Below are 17,333 nucleotides of genomic sequence, written 5' to 3' on the forward strand. Positions count from 1 at the left end.
TCACCAGGCTCAAGGTTGACCCAGCCTTCCATCCTTCCAAGGTGGGTAAAATGAGGACTCAAGATTGTTGGGGGCAATATGCTAACTCTGTAAACCACTTAGGGCTGTAAAGCACTGTGAAGCAGTATATAAGTCTCAGTGCTATTGTTATAGTTGCAGGAAAGAAGGACAAATCTTTAGGGGCAAATGAGAATGATAATTTCTTCACTATTCAAAAAACAAAGATTCCCTGTAAAGCATTTTTACCCTTATTCTGCAGTGACATTGCATTAGCTAGATAACTCTCTACTGAATAGGGGCTGTACTTAATGGGTTTGGAAAGATGAGGGCAGAAACATGGTAAGCGTGACAATAATACAAATATGTCATATGATACATGTGGGTGAACCCACTATTTTGTTCTCTTGCACCTCTACCAAATATTAGAGGATATTTACAGGAATAAAATGCTATTTAATAAATGCTTTATGTTCCCACCTCCAAGTGATGAAAGGCCACACTGCTGGTTATGGGCAAGTGTAATTAGAGAGAAGACTGGAGGCCACAAGGAGAGGATTGGGCAATCCTGGGGTGGGCAATCCTGATTCATCTCCACATACAACCATAGAACTTCAAGTGATTTCAGGATAGTTACTCTAAGTACCTAAGATTCCACCTTTGTTATTTAACAATACTAGTGTTGCCAAATGTTTTTTAACTTCAGTTCATAAAAACTACCCATGTTGGTAGTTGGTGGTTTAATAATGGTGGAAACCATCTAACAACCTTTCACTGCCTACAACAACCCTCCAAATGCATCAGTCTCCAGCCCCCATCAACAACTGGTCGTGAAAGAAAAGAGTTTGAGAAAGGCTACAATAGAAACAATGATCCTTAGATGCTTGGAGGGAATATTAAGGCCATGGGCACAGGAAAGAGGCCTTACAGAGGTTTCCTGGCCTACCAGTGTTTTGGGAAACACACTGCATATACAGATAGTCCTTGACTTACAACCACAATTGAGCCAAAAAAACTATGTTAAGTGAAACATTTGTTAAGTGAATTTTGCCCCATTTTATGACAATCCTTGCTTCAGTTGTTAAGTGAATCACTGCAGTTGATATTAGTAAGCTGGTTGTTAAGTAAATCTGGCTTCCCCATTGACTTTGACTGTCAGAAGGTGGCAAAAGGTGATCACATGACCTTGGGACACAGCAACGGTCATAAATATGAGTCAGTTGCCAAGCATCTGAATTTTGATCACATGATCATGGGGGTGCTGGAAAAGTCATCACTGTGAAAAATGGTCATCAGTCCTGTTGTAACTTTGGATGGTCACTAAATGAACTGTTATAAGTCAAGGACCACCTATATTTGGGAAGATTTCCTTGCAATTGTGACAATAAAACAAAACAAAAGCATAAAAAAGAGTCTTCCTCTTTTCCCTGTCCTTTGCATTTATTCTTCTAAATAATCACACGAAAGCTTAAAAGTAATATAAAAGTCAGATTTTTTTGTACGTGGGACAGAACTCATGGTTCATGTATCTGAAGAAGAAAAAAAATCTAATGAGGGTCATTTATGTTATTTCCACACTCTGAAACTTTGTAAATCTAGCTGTGAGATTTTTTTAAAAAAATAAGGCTCCATAATGCTACATATTAGCCCAATCTTAATTTCTTTGTTGTGGAGATCTTATGTTGGCTCTGTGGAATGGCACAGGAAGGGAGAGGGGATGGTTTCACGTGAGTGGCTGGCAGGTGCACCCATGCCTGTATTGCTCCGCTTGTGCATACGTGTGTACACAAATGGAACGCACACCCACTTACCCGCTGCTCTCTTAAGCGGGGATGTACTGGTGCACCAGTGGTGGGTTGCAGGCAGTACGCCCTAGTATGGGTGTACCGGTGCCTGCCGGGAGCACGGGGCACCGTTCTGTTCCAGTGCTCCAGAGAGCCCGCCCGCCCGCCCACTGTCCTTACTTGTATTTGAGCTCTTCGGTGCTTCCGTGCACGGAGCATACAGCACCTGCCTGACACTCCGCCGAGCAGCTGGAGCATTGCGGAGGCATCGCAGAGCATCACAGGAGGTAAGGATGCATGTGCGTGCTGCGTGTGTGCATGTGCACTGCATGTGTTCATGTGATGGCCACCAGGCCCTGTTGCACCGTACCGGTTGCAACAGGATCCAGAACCCACCACTGCTACCAGTTTAACAACCGGTTTGCTGAGTGTGCGCACGCCTGACACACCTGACGCAAGCTACATATGTGTGCACAGTTCACAGGAAAACAGCTGAGGTGCGGCAATCCACTCTGCTGTGCCTATCAGCTGGGCTAGAAAACAAGGAAATATATGTGGGTATAGCCCAGGGGCCAGTGGCAGGCCCACCTAAAGGTCAGAGCGAACTGGTTCGCTCTCACCTGAATTTCGGAGCTACCAGTTTGCCTGAACAGGGCCGAACCGGTAGAATCCCACCCCTGGCGTGCACCGACACTCATAGACTGCTTCCACGGCCAAGTTCTGAATGGCACACGGCCTAGTAGTGGGCTGCAACCCGGGGATTGAGGTCCCCTGTTGTAATATTTGTTCTATAACAACACTTTGTTCTCTTTCAAGTGTCTCTGATGTAGAAGGGAATCTACTTGTGCAGGAAGTTGCTATCCAGCCTCTTACCCAAGACCTCCTGAAGCATGAGGTAAGGGACTTCTTTGAAACTGAGCTTGCATGTTTCTTGGTGGAGGAAAGAAGTAATGAAATACCTCAGTGCTCAACTCTCATAAACGGACACCTTCTACTGCCACTTCAATCTCAAACTGAGAAGCAAAAGAGGGTGCACTTTCTTTAAGAGAGAATTTGACAATAATAACTGACAGGAAAAAAAGGTGTTCTGTTCACAGAGTAGACTCCTAATAGAACAACCATAAAATGGGAACCTGCTTTTTCTCTTGTTAGGATTGCTATATCTTGGACCAAGGTGGTATGAAGATATTCGTGTGGAAGGGCAAACACTCCAGCAAGGAAGAGAGGCAGCAGGCCCTGTCAAGGGCCTTGGTGAGTGAAGATGGACAAATGTCTTTGGGATGGAGGCACAGCTGGGACCATAACAGAAAAGTTTCAGGAATCGTGGCCATACTAGGAAAGTGTTTCCATATTTTTTCTCCTAACTTTTAAAGGGACTGCAGTTCTACTGACTCATCATCATCCATATGATTTTGAACCAAAGTATTGCTATTACAACCTGTCTTTATTCTTTGTGTCCTTTTTCATTTCATAGGATTGGGTAGATATCAATAAAACAAAACAAGAAAGTATATAACATGCAACGAAAACTTCCTCTATTCCTAATAGTAGGAATTTTTACAAGAATATTCTTGGTTTGGGCAGCAAATTCCAGGAAATATTAATGCAGATTCCTCAAAGAATATGAAATGTCTGTCTATGAAATGTTAAGTGAAGAACTACTACTAATGCTTACTAGAATTAATTGGAGACAGTTTATGACACAAAGAGAAATACCACTATATGAGGAAGAAAAATTATGTTTAGATAAAAGATAATCTTGAGTTCTTTTCTCCACTAAATGAGCAAAAAAAAACCATAAATATTTAAATAGTTGCATTTTTAAAAAGAAAATGATCCAAGGATTATTTGAATTTCTTGTGGCATGATACCTGAATTATAATTCATCAAATAATTCTAAATAAATGCTTTACTGAAAACAATTCTTTTTAAATACGTTCCTATTTTAGATAATTTACAGGAAACCAATAAGTTCTCTTGAATGAAACTGTTTGCTGCCTATGGAAAAGAAGAGTATGATTCTTATTGTGAATATTCATATTTTCCATTTCAGGGTTTCATCAAAGCAAAAAACTACTCACCTACCACTAGTGTGGAGACTGAAAATGATGGCGCTGAATCGGCTGTTTTCAGGCAGCTGTTTCAGAAATGGACAGTTCACAATCAAACCACTGGCATTGGCAAAACTCATACAATTGGAAAAATAGGTAAACACTAGAGCAGAGGCAGCTTGTGTCAAGTATGAATTCAACCCTTCTTTACTACAGGTTCTTTGTCAGCATGATTATATTGTAGCATTCGGAATAATAGTATAATCGCTAGAGGGTGACAAACAGTAGAAGACTTACTGTATATTAAATACCTTCTCACATATTCCATCCACATAATCAAAACCTGTTCCATCTTGTTGCTATCTACTCTTCATGTAACAATCTGGGCTTGCACAAAAGAGCTGATCATTTCAAGCCTATCTACCTGTTAACCTTCTCTATTTTCCTTACAACAGCCAAGGTGGAGCAGGTGAAGTTTGATGCCAATAGTTTGCATGCCAGGCCAGATCTGGCTGCCCAGCACAAGATGGTTGATGATGGTTCTGGAGAGACACAGGTAAGGAATATGTTTGTTTTCCTAAAATAATATAGTACCTGTATCAGTGATTCCACTAGTTGAGGAGTGGCAACATTTATGCCATGTAGGTACAAAGACTCATCCAGTAAGGAGAGGAAAGCACACCACTTGATAGTCTAAAATTAGTATCAGCCCATGGACCAATTGATTTATTGGAAATAATGAATCTTGCTATGTTCCAATTTCATCAGCAAGATTTATTTGTACTAGCATCTGTTATATTCCTTGAAGACCATTTGATAAAAATATAGAAATGAAAGATTTTAGCTAAATAACGAACTTCTACACTTGTGTGGAAGATTATCAAGCTTCTGCAGTAAGGAAGCCATTGGTTCAATTCAAAGTTCATTTATTCAATTTGCATATGTTTCAGGATTATTTTTCCTAATCTTATGGCAGCCTTCAACTATGGTACAGCAGTTGCTTATTTCCCAATATTCATGACAGTAGAAATTTTACTCAGCTGTTTTTGTCTGAAACTTTAAGCAAAAACATCCATATTGAAGCATATCACTGTAGCCACAATTGTTAAATTTGAGTTTGTAGACAGGTATTTTGTTTTGAATTAAAGTGGAGATTCTTCTATTTTGCACCAATAATTAATTTATTGCCCTTTAAAAAAATAAGCACAGCAAATCATTAATTGCACACAACACTGTCCTATATCCCAATTTCCAAAATTTGATTAACTTTCCATAGTGTGAAGGATGTGATTTTTATAGTTGAGTGGGGAGACACGAAACCTTCTGTTTCCAGTCACGGGGATCCTTCATGTTAACTTTGCCCACATACCATATTTTTTGGACTATAAGATGCACCAGTGCATAAGACACACCAAGATTTCAAAGAGGTAAGTAAGAAAAAAAAGTTTTTGTCTTTCCTCAGCTCCCAGGAGCATTCTGCAGGCTTCAGCAAGACTGGGGTAAGGCAAAAACGCCCTCCACCCCTGCTGAGGCCTGCAGGATGCTTCTGGGGCAGTGGGGGAAGGGAAAAAACATCCCCGTTTTGATGAAAAATGGCCCGTTTTTCATAAAAATGGGAAGCGGGGTGGGGCTTCGGAAGGCCAAAAATATCTGTATTTGGTATATAGGATGCACCAACATTTCCATGCTCTTTTGGGGGGGGGAAGTGTGTCTTATACTCCGAAAAATATGGTAATTGATTATACAAAGGATTCTATTTTCTTACATAATAGGCATCTTGCTCTAATGTTGTACTTTCCTTGACAGGTTTGGAGAATTGAGAACTTAGAACTAGCACCAGTAGAGGGTCGCAACTTCGGGCATTTCTACAGTGGTGACTGCTACCTTATCCTCTACAAATATTTAGTTTATAACAAGATACACTACATCATTTACATTTGGCAGGTAAGCATGCAAAGAAAGGACAGACAGAATGAAAATGCAGCATAGGTAGAGAGGATATAGATTGAGAATCAAATGTCACTCAAGAAATCCTTTAGAAATAGAATCATAGAGCTGGAAGGGACCTCAGAGGCCTTCTAGTCCAACCCTCTGCTTAAGACTTTATACCATTCCAAACAAATGATTATCCAATCTTTTCTTGAGAATCTCCAGGGATGGAGCACCTACAACTTCTGGAGGCAAGTCGTTCCACTGATAAATTGATCTCCCTGTCAGGAAATTTTTCCTTAGTTCTAAGTATTTGATGTTATTCCCTTAAAATTAGTAAAGTATTTAAAAAGAATCCTAACCAAAGATGAGCTTGGTCACAAGGCATAAATGTAGTCCAGGAATTATTTGAAAATTCTAGTCAACATGAATCCTGAGGTTCATCAGAAATGTGCTGCCTTGGAACTGTGCTGGAACTAAGCTCTTAGCATCACATATTCATCTTAGAAAGTTGAAACTGTAATTTCTAACAAGAAAGAGAACCAACATTGGGAACAATGGTAACTGTACATTAATTTAAAGTTATTTTTTTTCCTGTGATCTGGCACTCATCACTCAAAAGCCACGAGACCTTTTACCAAAAGAAAGTTGTGCATCTCTGCACTAAATACAGATATAAAACGTACAAGGCCATCAAGAATGGTAAAGTTACCAAGATTCCTTAAGTAGAAATCCTTTGAACTGTAGTGGAGGAACAACTGCAATGTTCTCCGGAAGGGTTCAGTGAGTTTTCTCTTCGCTTCCCAGGGCCGTCACGCCACCAAGGATGAGATTACTGCCTCTGCCTACCAAGCTGTCACTCTGGACCAAACATATAATGGTGAGCCTGTGCAGGTGCGAGTCACCATGGGCAAGGAACCTGCTCATCTAATGGCCATTTTCAAAGGACGCATGGTAGTGTATGCGGTAAGTAGGGGAGGGGCAGACTGCAAGATAATTTACCTGCTTTCATTCCCCCCATCCAATAAGGTCTAACATAGAGGTGGTGCAGTTGATCTCTAATGGGTTATCCCAGAGGCTCTGCCTGAGCAATGGCATTGGGACAGAGGCATATCTTCCTTTTCCCGCTAAGCATTTTTCTAACCTCAATTGTCTCCTTCTGAACCATGTTATTATCAGTCTTTCTGTTGGGGAAGTTATTTACACTTGCCTACCATTATGGTTAGTAGCAGTTTCTGGCATGTGGGATAAGTGAAAGGACAGGTTAAGTATGGAAAAATGATAAGAAGTAAAGGATTAAGCACTTTGTGTTCTTCTAACTAAATTTGGAGGGAGGAGGGTGGGAGGGAAGGAGGGAGGGAGGGAGGGAGGAAGGAAGGGAGGGAGTGATGTTTCCAGACATCAATTTCCAGAGCCAAATTTATTTACTAACATATTTCTGTCAAAGGGATGGTTTTTTACTCCTTAATACATTTTCTGTTCTGAAAGAAAATGAGAGATGAACATGGGAAACTTGGGATATTGATAAATACAAGGTACAGTACTCAACTTAATTGTCAACATTTTTTTTTCCATTCTTCCACAGGGTGGCACTTCCCGATCTGATAATACAGAACCAGAACCTCCCACCCGTCTTTTCCAAGTTCATGGGATTAATGAATACAACACCAAGGCTTTGGAGGTGTCTCCCACGGCCTCCTCCCTCAATTCCAATGATGTCTTCATTCTTAAAACCCAGAGTTGCTGTTACCTCTGGTATGGTAAGGTAGGTAATGTACCATGATGGGGGAAGCGCATGCATTAGAAATAAGCACTGAAGCGCTAATTTTAGCATTGCCTGCAAGAAAGTAGAATTTAATAAACAAGGATATGTGTCAACCAAGGACTAAGTAAGTGGATGGGTAGTAATTCCTAAGGGCCATAGTTTCCTAATAAGAGGATGGGGACCAGAGGTGGGTTGCTCCCAGTTTGGCCGAACTAATAGTAGCGACAGCGCAGAAGCATTGCGAGTGGGGGAGCACATGCAAGAGCACGCCCGAACCAGTAGTAAAAAAATTGGCAACCCACCACTGATGGGGACCATAACTGGCATCTAAATCTCAAGCTGGAGAGAAAGAGGCAAAGTATGGTTTAAAAAGTAGCACAGTTCAGATCATCTCTTGATCATTTTTTACAATTTACCACATTAGTTCTTTCCACAGGGCTGCAGTGGGGACGAGCGAGAGATGGCCAAGAGTGTTTCCGACCTGATCTCCAGGACAGAGAAAGTTGTGATAGCAGAAGGCCAGGAGCCTGCAGCGTTCTGGGTTGCACTAGGTGGAAAGTCTCAGTATGCCAACAACAAAAGGTAACATCTTCCAAGCATCTGGAAGAGGTGACCAATAAAGCGGGGGAGGAGCAATCTACCCTAGTGCTGTGCAAACAATATTTGCAGTGGTGGCTCAGTGTTTAGAATGCAGTATTGCAGGCTAACTCTGCAGACTGCCAGAAGTTCAATCCTGGCCAGCTCAAGATTCACTCAGCCTTCCATCCTTGCGAGGTCGGTAAGATGAAAACCTTGATTGTTGTAGGCAATGTGCTGATGTTGTAAACTGCCCAGAGAATGCTGTAAATGCACTATAGAATGGAGTGGTATGTAAATCTAAGTGCTATTGCTACTGCTATTTGCTCAGGCTACATCAGGGATGTCTGAAACTCTGGTCTATCAATTCCCAATTCCCAACTCTTCCAACATATGGGAACCATAGGATGCTGGGAGTTTTAGTTCTATACCTAAAAGGCCACCATTGAGCCTATCCCCGCCTTAAAACTTCTGTTTAACCACATCTGTTTCTGAACTCCCGTAGCCAAGCCATAGTCTTTCGTAGTGATAAAGCCAGAATTGGATACAACAGCCATAAGTTTAATCTTCAGTCAGAACTGCAGAACACTCATAGTTCTGGGGATTACATCTACACAGTCTGTTTAAAAAACAACACCTTTAAAGCCAGCTGAACAATTGACATGTTTTGGGCTTTGGAGACCCAGTTGGGTTTTTAGCTAATGTCTTGTTGATATCAGGCAATTCTAGAATAGAATAACAGAGTTGGAAGGGACCTTGGAGGTCTTCTAGTCCAACCCCTTGCCTAGACAGGAAATCCTATGCCATTTCAGACAAATGGTTATTCAACAACTTAAAAACTTCCAGTGTTGGGGCATTCACAACTTCTGGAGGCAAACTGTTCCACTGATTTATTGTTCTAATTGTCAGGAAATTTCTCCTCAGTTCTAAGTTGCTTCTCTCCTTGATTGGTTTCCACCCATTGCTTCTTGTTCTACCTTCAGGTGCTTTGGAAAATAGCTTGACTCCCTCTTCTTTGTGGCAACCTCTGAGATATTGGAACACTGCTATCATTTCTCCCCTAGTCCTTCTTTTCATTAAACTAGACATACCCAGTTCCTGCAGCCGTTCTTCATATGTTTTAGTCTCCAGTCCCCTAATCATCTTTGTTGCTCTTCTCTGCACTCTTTCTAGAGTCTCCACATCTTTTTTATATCCTGGCGACCAAAACTGAATTCTGTCAGAATTCAAATAGGGAAGCAGGGGAACAACAGTGAAGAAGTGACCTATGGGCTGTAGTCAGTTTGTTGAATTCAAGGAGCAACTTGATAACCGTTATGTTTCATTCATAAAAACCGGGGCTGTGATTATGGTTGAATAGGAAGAGTTTGAGCAGCAGTAGCAGAGAGCTCTTAATCATTTTCTGCCCTGCCATCTCTCTGCTCTAGGCAGCACCCATTTCAAAGCTGCTGAGTGGCTAAATCCTTTACTGTATCAAAATTTCCCCATATTTGTCAGGTTGTTGTTCCAGCAGCACCTCGAATTGCTTTATCTATTTTACGCAGATTGCAAGAAGAAACTATTTCGATCACGCCTCGGCTTTTTGAGTGTTCCAATAAGACAGGCAAGTTCCTTGCCACGGAGATCACAAGTTTTACTCAGGATGATCTAGAACAAGATGACGTGTTCTTGCTGGATGCCTGGGACCAGGTGGGTATGAACGTGGAAGATGCAATAGATAGAGGAAGACATTTATCCACAGAGATTATTTTTCTTCCAGAAATAATTGAATCAAAGGTGCCTCCTATTATTGAGCAATTTGCATGCCCACCCACATCCCATCTGATCTGATTATTAATATAGTCTGCAGTTGATTGCAGTTGCCTGTGCTATATTCTCAAAGAACTCTCAGAACAGAATATTCTCTTCCTCTCACCCTTCATCACTTCCGCTTTTTTTCACAGTTCTCACTTCACTCTCATAACTGTCATCCCCCGTAAATCACAACTGAGTAGCTTAGGAAGAGAATGCTTATTGGAATAATTCTCTGGTACCAAACACCAATTTCTGCTTCCCTTTCTGCTTTTTCCACTGTATGGCAGCAGTGGGTACCTCACAGAACACCAGACGTCACCTAATCCTTACTTCTCCTTTTCGGGACTCTGCGGAGATTGTCACAATTGAAATTCAGTTGCTAGTTGACAGACCACAGAGACATAATTTTCCATGGCAACACATAGTAAAATACATGTAGTCTCTAATAGGCCTAACACACATCATCTTTGACAAGAGTAGTTGAGCTTGAAACAAAAGATTGCTTATCCCTGCCATAGAAGTGGCAAAATGTGTCTGTTTCAAATGAAATCAGTGCACTCTTCTGCAAAACCTATGTAAAAGCCAATTAAAAAGCCAGAATATCATTGCAGGGGCCAGGCTCTGCCTTAACTTTATGCCAACCTACATACAGAAAACTGGATCCAAAAATAAAAAGCACTCAACTGCCAATCTAATAGGAAAACACACACACACACACACACACACACTCTTAAGTATGTGAATCTGCAGACCATTTCTAATACCACCCCCATGGAATATATGTACCAAATATCTTTTTCAGTAATACTTATATATTTTCTGATTTGCAGAACTGGTTGCAGGAATCAGTTTTTAAATTGTGCAGTTACCTGCCAGATAAAGCCACCAAACCAAACAAAAATAAATCCCTTATCTATAATTGCCAAAGCTAGGATTCACTGGCCAGCCGTGTTGTGTATTTTTGTGAATGTGTGTGATGATGTTTTATTCATTCACCAGAAGGTATACACAAATAAGAATCTTTCAATCTTACTTTGAGCTATTAAAGTAAGTTTGCATTTAGGGAAGGTAAATGTCTAACAGGAAGAACTGTTTATCCAGGTATACTTCATTGCTTCAGAATCCTGATTTCCCCCTAATTGTATACCTATTTCCATTGCATAAATTTTCCCTATGTACCTGAAGGAGGGGAAGAGGCAGGTTAGGGCTAGTATTCCTGACTCTCTTGGAGGAAGTAATGGCAGTGGTTTTACCTACTTTCCTGCTTCTATTCCAAGCACTTTCATTATTTGACTCTCTTGCCCATTAACTCTCCATTGACACAAATATCCTTTATTACCATATTCTCAATGTAAGCTGCCCTCCAATTTGTAACAAACATACTTCCAGCCAATGTGTTTGTTGGAAGACTTTAACTCTTTTTAATTAACACCAGAAAGCCACCAGTTATATACACTTCTGCTCCTAATTTGTTAAATGTGCTTTACTTCATGGTGCCGGATTCCATCTTAATTCCCCAAATAATGTACATTCTTGCTCAGAGAAGAGGCAGATGGAAATTTGGACATGGGATGAGAGTTGTTTTGAGAATTACCCCTACCAGGTTCTAATAGAGCGCTTTTGGATTGTTTACATTAATAAGGATTTAGCTGATTTTTAAAAAGTCCTCTTTTGCAAGGTTCTGTCTTTACAGAACTTTAGTTTTATATACCATATTTTTTGGAGTATAAGATGCACCGGAGTATAAGACGCACCAAAGTTTTGAAGAGGCAAATAATTAAAAAAAAGGTTTTTGCACTCTGCAAACCTCCTGAAAACGGGCCCATTTTTTTTTTTAAAAAAAAGAGGGCATGAATATCCCTTAGGAAGCTTATAGAGTGCTCCTGGGGGCTGGGGAGGCAGAAATGAGCAAAAAATGCACCGTTTTTTGCTCAATTCTGCCCTCCCCAGTAATATTCTGAAAGCCTCCTAAAGGCTCTGCATGGCCATTTTTGCAAAGAGGGCGGGGTTTCAGGAGGCAAAAAATGCTGTATTCAACGTATAAGACACATCCAGATTTTCAGCCTCTTTTTTGAGGGAAAAAGGTACATCTTATACAAAAAATACAGTAATTCTGATCCAATTTTTATGTTTGCGTGTTCTTATTCCTTATACCTGGAGTCATTTTCAGCATTGAAATTCTAATCCTGGAAAAATGGTCCAAGCTACATACAGTTTTTCATGATCAGAGACATCCCCCCCCCCCATAGGTTTATTTCTGGATTGGTAAAGATGCAAATGAGGCTGAGAAAGAAGCAGCAGCTGTCACTGCCCAAGAATACCTGAAGACTCACCCAGGCAGTCGGGACCCTGACACTCCAATTGTGATTGTGAAACAAGGCAATGAACCTCCAACATTCACTGGCTGGTTTGTAGCATGGGATCCTCTCAAATGGACAGTAAGTGACAAAAAGTTCTTCTTCCCACTTGGGAAGCCTGTACTGTATGCGAAAAGTGACCTATTCCTTTACTAAGGTAGTCTGGAGACAAAAGGGCAGAAATCATGTGTGTGTGCGTGTGTGTGTGTTTTGTGGTGGCTCAGTGGCTAAGATGCTGAGCTTATCGATCAGAATGGTTGGCAGTTCAGCGGTTCAAATCCCTACCGCCGCATAATGGAGTGAGCTCTCATTACTGTCCCAGCTTCTGCCAACCTAGCAGTTCGAAAGCATGTAAAAATCCAAGTAGAAAAATAGGGACCACCTTGGTGGAAAGGTAATGGTGCACCTTCAACATTAATCATGCCGGCCACATGATCACAAAGACGTCTTTGGACAGCTCTGGCTCTTCAGCTTTGAAACGGAGATGAGCACTGCACCCTAGAGTCAGGAACAACTAGTATATATGGGCAAGAAGAATATATACACACACACACACACACACACACACACACACACACACACACACACACACACACGAGAGACAGGGGGAGAGAGAGAGGGAGGGAGGGAGGGAGGGAGGGAGATTTATATACGGAAGAACCTTCATTTTCATGAAAGGAATGCCAGCTAGGGGAAAGTCTTTAAGGTATTTTCATTGCCTAAGCTTTCAGCTATAAATTAAAAAACAAAATTCTGCCTGTCTTCCTGCAGGGCAAGAAAACCTATGAAGAACTGAAAGCTGAACTTGCCAATGATGATAGCCTTGACCAACTCACTTCTGTAAGTATGGCTGATAAGGCAAGCAGTAACGCAGAGTGTTAATAGCAAGATACTGTACTGCTTTCCACTGTGAAAGGAATAGGAAATCCTCTTTCAAATTATTTCAGTACCTTAAAGAAGTGAAGCCTGCATTTATTTACTCCTGAAATACAATATCTTTCAGTTGAGGAGAAAAAGGAATAAAGTGAAGGAATATGAACCAAGTCAAGCAAAAACATTTGGAGCTTAGTTTACAACCAGATCTTCACATTTGGAACTCACAGTATACAATGAACAAGGAATGTTGGACTATTTTAAAAATTAACATTAGGCATAAACTTTAATGAACTCTCCGTAGGGAGTGTCTCAAATCATCCAGGTCATGGTTGTCCCAAAGGTGCTTTTTCAAAAGGCAACTCAACTGGATTTTGTTTTTCCTTGAAGACGTTTCGCTTTTCATCCAAGAAGCTTCTTCAGTTCTGACAGTCTTCTTGGATTAGAAGCAAAACATTTTCAAGGAGAAACAAGAAAAAGCACCTTTGGGGCTCCTAAGAGCACATTATTCTACCTGGGCATCAAATGTTATTACATTCATGTATTTGCTGGTGTGCATATGCCAATTTGGAGGAACAGTGCAAAGGTAGCAGGGAAGTCAGTGAAATGGAAGAAAATATAGAAATTACAATTCTGACAATTGTATATTAAATGCATACAAATTTCCCATTATCATCACCATTCAAGCAATACTGATGACACCATAAACATTCAGATTTATTCTTAAACCTAAAATAGTTTTTCATGAACATTGATGGTCCTCATTTAGTGACAATTCAAACCGGCATGTTGGTTGCTAAATGAAGTGGTCACTAAGTGAAACTGCAACTGTGCTTATAATCTTACTTCCACTTTGCTTTACTTTACAGACCTGAGGTGGTCATCATAAGCATGGGAACTGGTCATAGTTACTTTTTCATCACCATCATAATTGCAGTCACGAAAAAGGCAGTTACTAAATAAGGAAACTTGTAAAGGAAATTGAAAACAAGATTCAGGCACAGAATAATTATAATTTGTTAAGGATTCCATGGCCTAGGGCCCTAGGCATTGATAATCTACCCAAAAGCTTTGAAAGGTCACAGCAATGATTTTTTTTCATTCACTTGTAATGCAGCAGGGCCTTTGAATTCATGTATTTCACCTTCTTGATCTCACTATTTACACATAGTGAGTGACTCCATGATGCTGCCATTCTTTAGCACAAAACTGCCTTTTTAGGCTGCGTCAAACACCATTTGTTTTTAAAATGACACTCTAAATGACTCTCAAAGTTCCTCAACCACAGCATGTTCATTGGTCATTTGCACCGCAGGGTCCCTTTTCAAATACACAACTCCTCCTATCTACAATTTCAAAGAGAATCGATTTAGAAAAAGCCCAGGCTGTAACTCCTTTTTATCAAATTTAAACAAGGACAAAATGGACATGGGAATAGCTTTGAGGGCTTCCCCTTTTTCTATTTCAGGAAATCTTGGAAGGAAAAGAAGTTTTTACTGCCAAGACAACTTTTGGCAAGTTGTCATTCTCTACATACCCCTTGGAGAAATTGGTGAATGTAGCTGGAGAAGACCTTCCCAAGGACATAGATCCCAGCCGGAAGGAGGTGAGATCAGAGGGCTATAGTCAGAATTTCCATGGGGACAGTGAGGGTATTTCAAGAGTTGATATTTGCTGAAAATCCAGGATAAAAAACAGCTGCTCACTACAAAGTTTATTAAATGTCTTGGGAACTTTCTTTACTCTGGTATGAAGATAAAGCACTATTCTAATCTCCTTCTAAAATGTTTAGCTTTAGCATTTTAATTCGAACATTTTAGTTTTCATAGACAGGAAGTCTTCGATTTATGACAATTGAGCCCAAAACCTCTTTTGCTAAGTGAGACAATTAAGAGAATTTGGTTCCATTTTACGACCTTTCGTGTCACAGTTGTTAAGTGAATCTTGCTTCCCCATTGACTTTGCTTGTCAGGAGGTCGCAAAGGGTAATCACATGACCCTGGGACACTGCAACAGTCATAAATATGAATCAGCTGCCAAGCATTCAAATTTTGATAACATGACCACGGGGATGCTGCAATGGTCATAAGTGTGAAAAATACTCATAAGTCACTTTTTTCAATGTCATCATCTTTGAATGGTCACTAAATGAACTATTGTAAGTCAAGGATAACCTGTACTTTTTAAATAAATGTTGACATTTTATTGTACATCGTGCAGAGTCCGTCTTTGAGATAGGCGGTTCAAAATAGTAAAAAATAAATGACTAAAACATAAATGAAACAAAAAAGAATACAAGCCAACTGAAAATATTCTCACTCTAGTTTGGTGTACGTGTAAACATTTTATCTTTGCAGTGATTTTAATAATGCCTGGAAAAACAAATTTGGTAAGTCCAGCTTACAAAGAATTATGCAAAACCATACCAGAATAGAAATGTTGCTTCCATTGTGACTTGGGGGACAGACGGACATCCCTATATTTAATAATCTACTTCATTTACTTCTCGCTGTTTATAAGTCTAGCTGTCATTTATCACATACGTGCTTTTCTTCCATTCCACAGCAATACTTGTCAGAGGAAGATTTTTTTCAGATCTTCGGAATGTCCCAACAGGATTTTGCTGCACTGCCTCTGTGGAAACAAACGTCTCTCAAGAAGGCAAAAGGACTTTTCTAAATGGAAATTTGCCTGCCATTATTTTCCAGCCATTTGCAGACCTTAATGTCATTTTTGGTAACAACTCGGTAACAGAAGCATTCAGAATTTTCTACCACTAGCAGTTTTGCAAAGACAAAAGGGTTTCTTTAAAAAAAAAAATGTAGATGATTTTAGTGCAGATCCAGAACAGCTGCTTTAACATACTTTCCTCCAGTTATGAAGCTGCCCAAAACTATGTTGAAATTGTTTACTCTTTCCCAATACCCAAGTTCCAATCTGACTTAGTGACAAAGCTGGCAAATGGGGCTGCCCTAACAACACTATTGTGGAACAGATGCAGGAAAGTAATTGGTGGATTTCCTGCTAGTGGAAGGCAAAAAAAAAAAACAACCCCCACCATTTTTCTTAAAAGGAGGTTGGGCTGGTTTTTGAATGAGACCCATACATTTTGCTATCTAGCAGAACCTGACTTTTTGGGTGACAATTTTCCAACTCCCCTCTTTTTATAGGGAACCTCTATTTGCACCATAGGACAGGTGTGCCAACCCTCCACCCACCCATGATTGCTCTTGTTCATCTCCCTTTTGCCCATGCTCTCTTGCTCACTCGGTCTCTCCACTGTGTCTCTTTCTCACACTCCAGTGACTCTCAATTATTTTGTCTAATCTGGGGAAACTCCCTGGGTGAACCAGTGCTACTTTTCTGATGAACTGCCCTTGAAAGATTTTCCTGCTTAGAATTAAAAAAAAACATTTTGGACAAAAATCTTTCAAGCAAAGACATTGCAATCTTGCAACCTGGCCAGAAATGACTTAAAAGCAGCTAATTTATACTGCTTAAAAACACAGCTTTGCCAATAGAAGTAAATATAAGAGCTCTAGGATTATTGTCTCTCCAAGCTTGCCTTAATCTGTTTTTATCTATGATCCTAGCTGTCTACATGATTATAGTTAAGAGTTTTCAATTGCCAATGAATATGCCTCCAAAATAGGCTTTGAGGTGACCCATAAAGCAGAAGGCATTCCAGATGGAACCACTGTTCTCTTATGAAATGTATCCCAGTACAAATAAAACTTATTCCTGCAAAATGAGGAGTTATCCTTGTTTGTAAACAGCAAGTTATCACATTATTACGTCAATTCACTGCTAATGGACATTTCTTTTCCATAATAAAGTTTAGCATCTTTTTAAATATACAGTGATATCTTCTCCAACATGGTTATGCACTTTTAAAACAAACAAGAACAAATTTTAAATTAATAAAAAATGTGGAATATCTAAGCAAAATCAACGTGAAAAAATACCATGATTTTTGTAGTGCCAATTTTGTGGAAGAAAAACAGTAATCAAATAGCAGCAAGGACAATAGAAAAGTAGCAAGGCACTGCATTGCTCTGGAAAGAAAAATCAGATTCGGCATTCATAAAGAGCGTTTAATTTCTCAGAAATTGATCTACACATTATTTAAAAAGAAAGAATAAAAGCAGAATTGTGAGGAATAGAAGAACAGGTCTGCTAAAACACAGAAAACTGCTGCTCCACATTA

General features: G+C 40.1%; 2 protein-coding genes across 2 annotated transcripts in view; both read left to right on the forward strand.

Annotated features, from left to right (window-relative positions):
* VIL1 (villin 1) overlaps positions 1-16,875 on the forward strand; it is a 29,420-nt gene extending 12,545 nt beyond the window's left edge. The window contains exons 8-20 of the mRNA XM_087712836.1: positions 2,598-2,676; positions 2,934-3,032; positions 3,835-3,988; positions 4,288-4,388; positions 5,639-5,776; positions 6,569-6,727; positions 7,347-7,526; positions 7,963-8,108; positions 9,647-9,791; positions 12,146-12,334; positions 13,025-13,093; positions 14,595-14,732; positions 15,692-16,875. Of these exons, the coding sequence (XP_087568962.1) occupies positions 2,598-2,676; positions 2,934-3,032; positions 3,835-3,988; positions 4,288-4,388; positions 5,639-5,776; positions 6,569-6,727; positions 7,347-7,526; positions 7,963-8,108; positions 9,647-9,791; positions 12,146-12,334; positions 13,025-13,093; positions 14,595-14,732; positions 15,692-15,805 (1,711 nt within the window). The 3' untranslated portion in view covers positions 15,806-16,875. The remainder of the gene's footprint in view (positions 1-2,597; positions 2,677-2,933; positions 3,033-3,834; positions 3,989-4,287; positions 4,389-5,638; positions 5,777-6,568; positions 6,728-7,346; positions 7,527-7,962; positions 8,109-9,646; positions 9,792-12,145; positions 12,335-13,024; positions 13,094-14,594; positions 14,733-15,691) is intronic.
* SLC11A1 (solute carrier family 11 member 1) overlaps positions 1-17,333 on the forward strand; it is a 228,640-nt gene that overhangs the window by 139,529 nt on the left and 71,778 nt on the right. The gene's annotated exons all lie outside the window — the stretch shown is intronic.

Source organism: Thamnophis sirtalis, unplaced genomic scaffold (assembly GCF_051295495.1).
Source record: "Thamnophis sirtalis isolate CommonGarterSnake01/CBP01778 unplaced genomic scaffold, rThaSir2_p1.2 scaffold_1, whole genome shotgun sequence".
In the NCBI taxonomy this organism is placed as follows: Eukaryota; Metazoa; Chordata; class Lepidosauria; order Squamata; family Natricidae; genus Thamnophis; species Thamnophis sirtalis.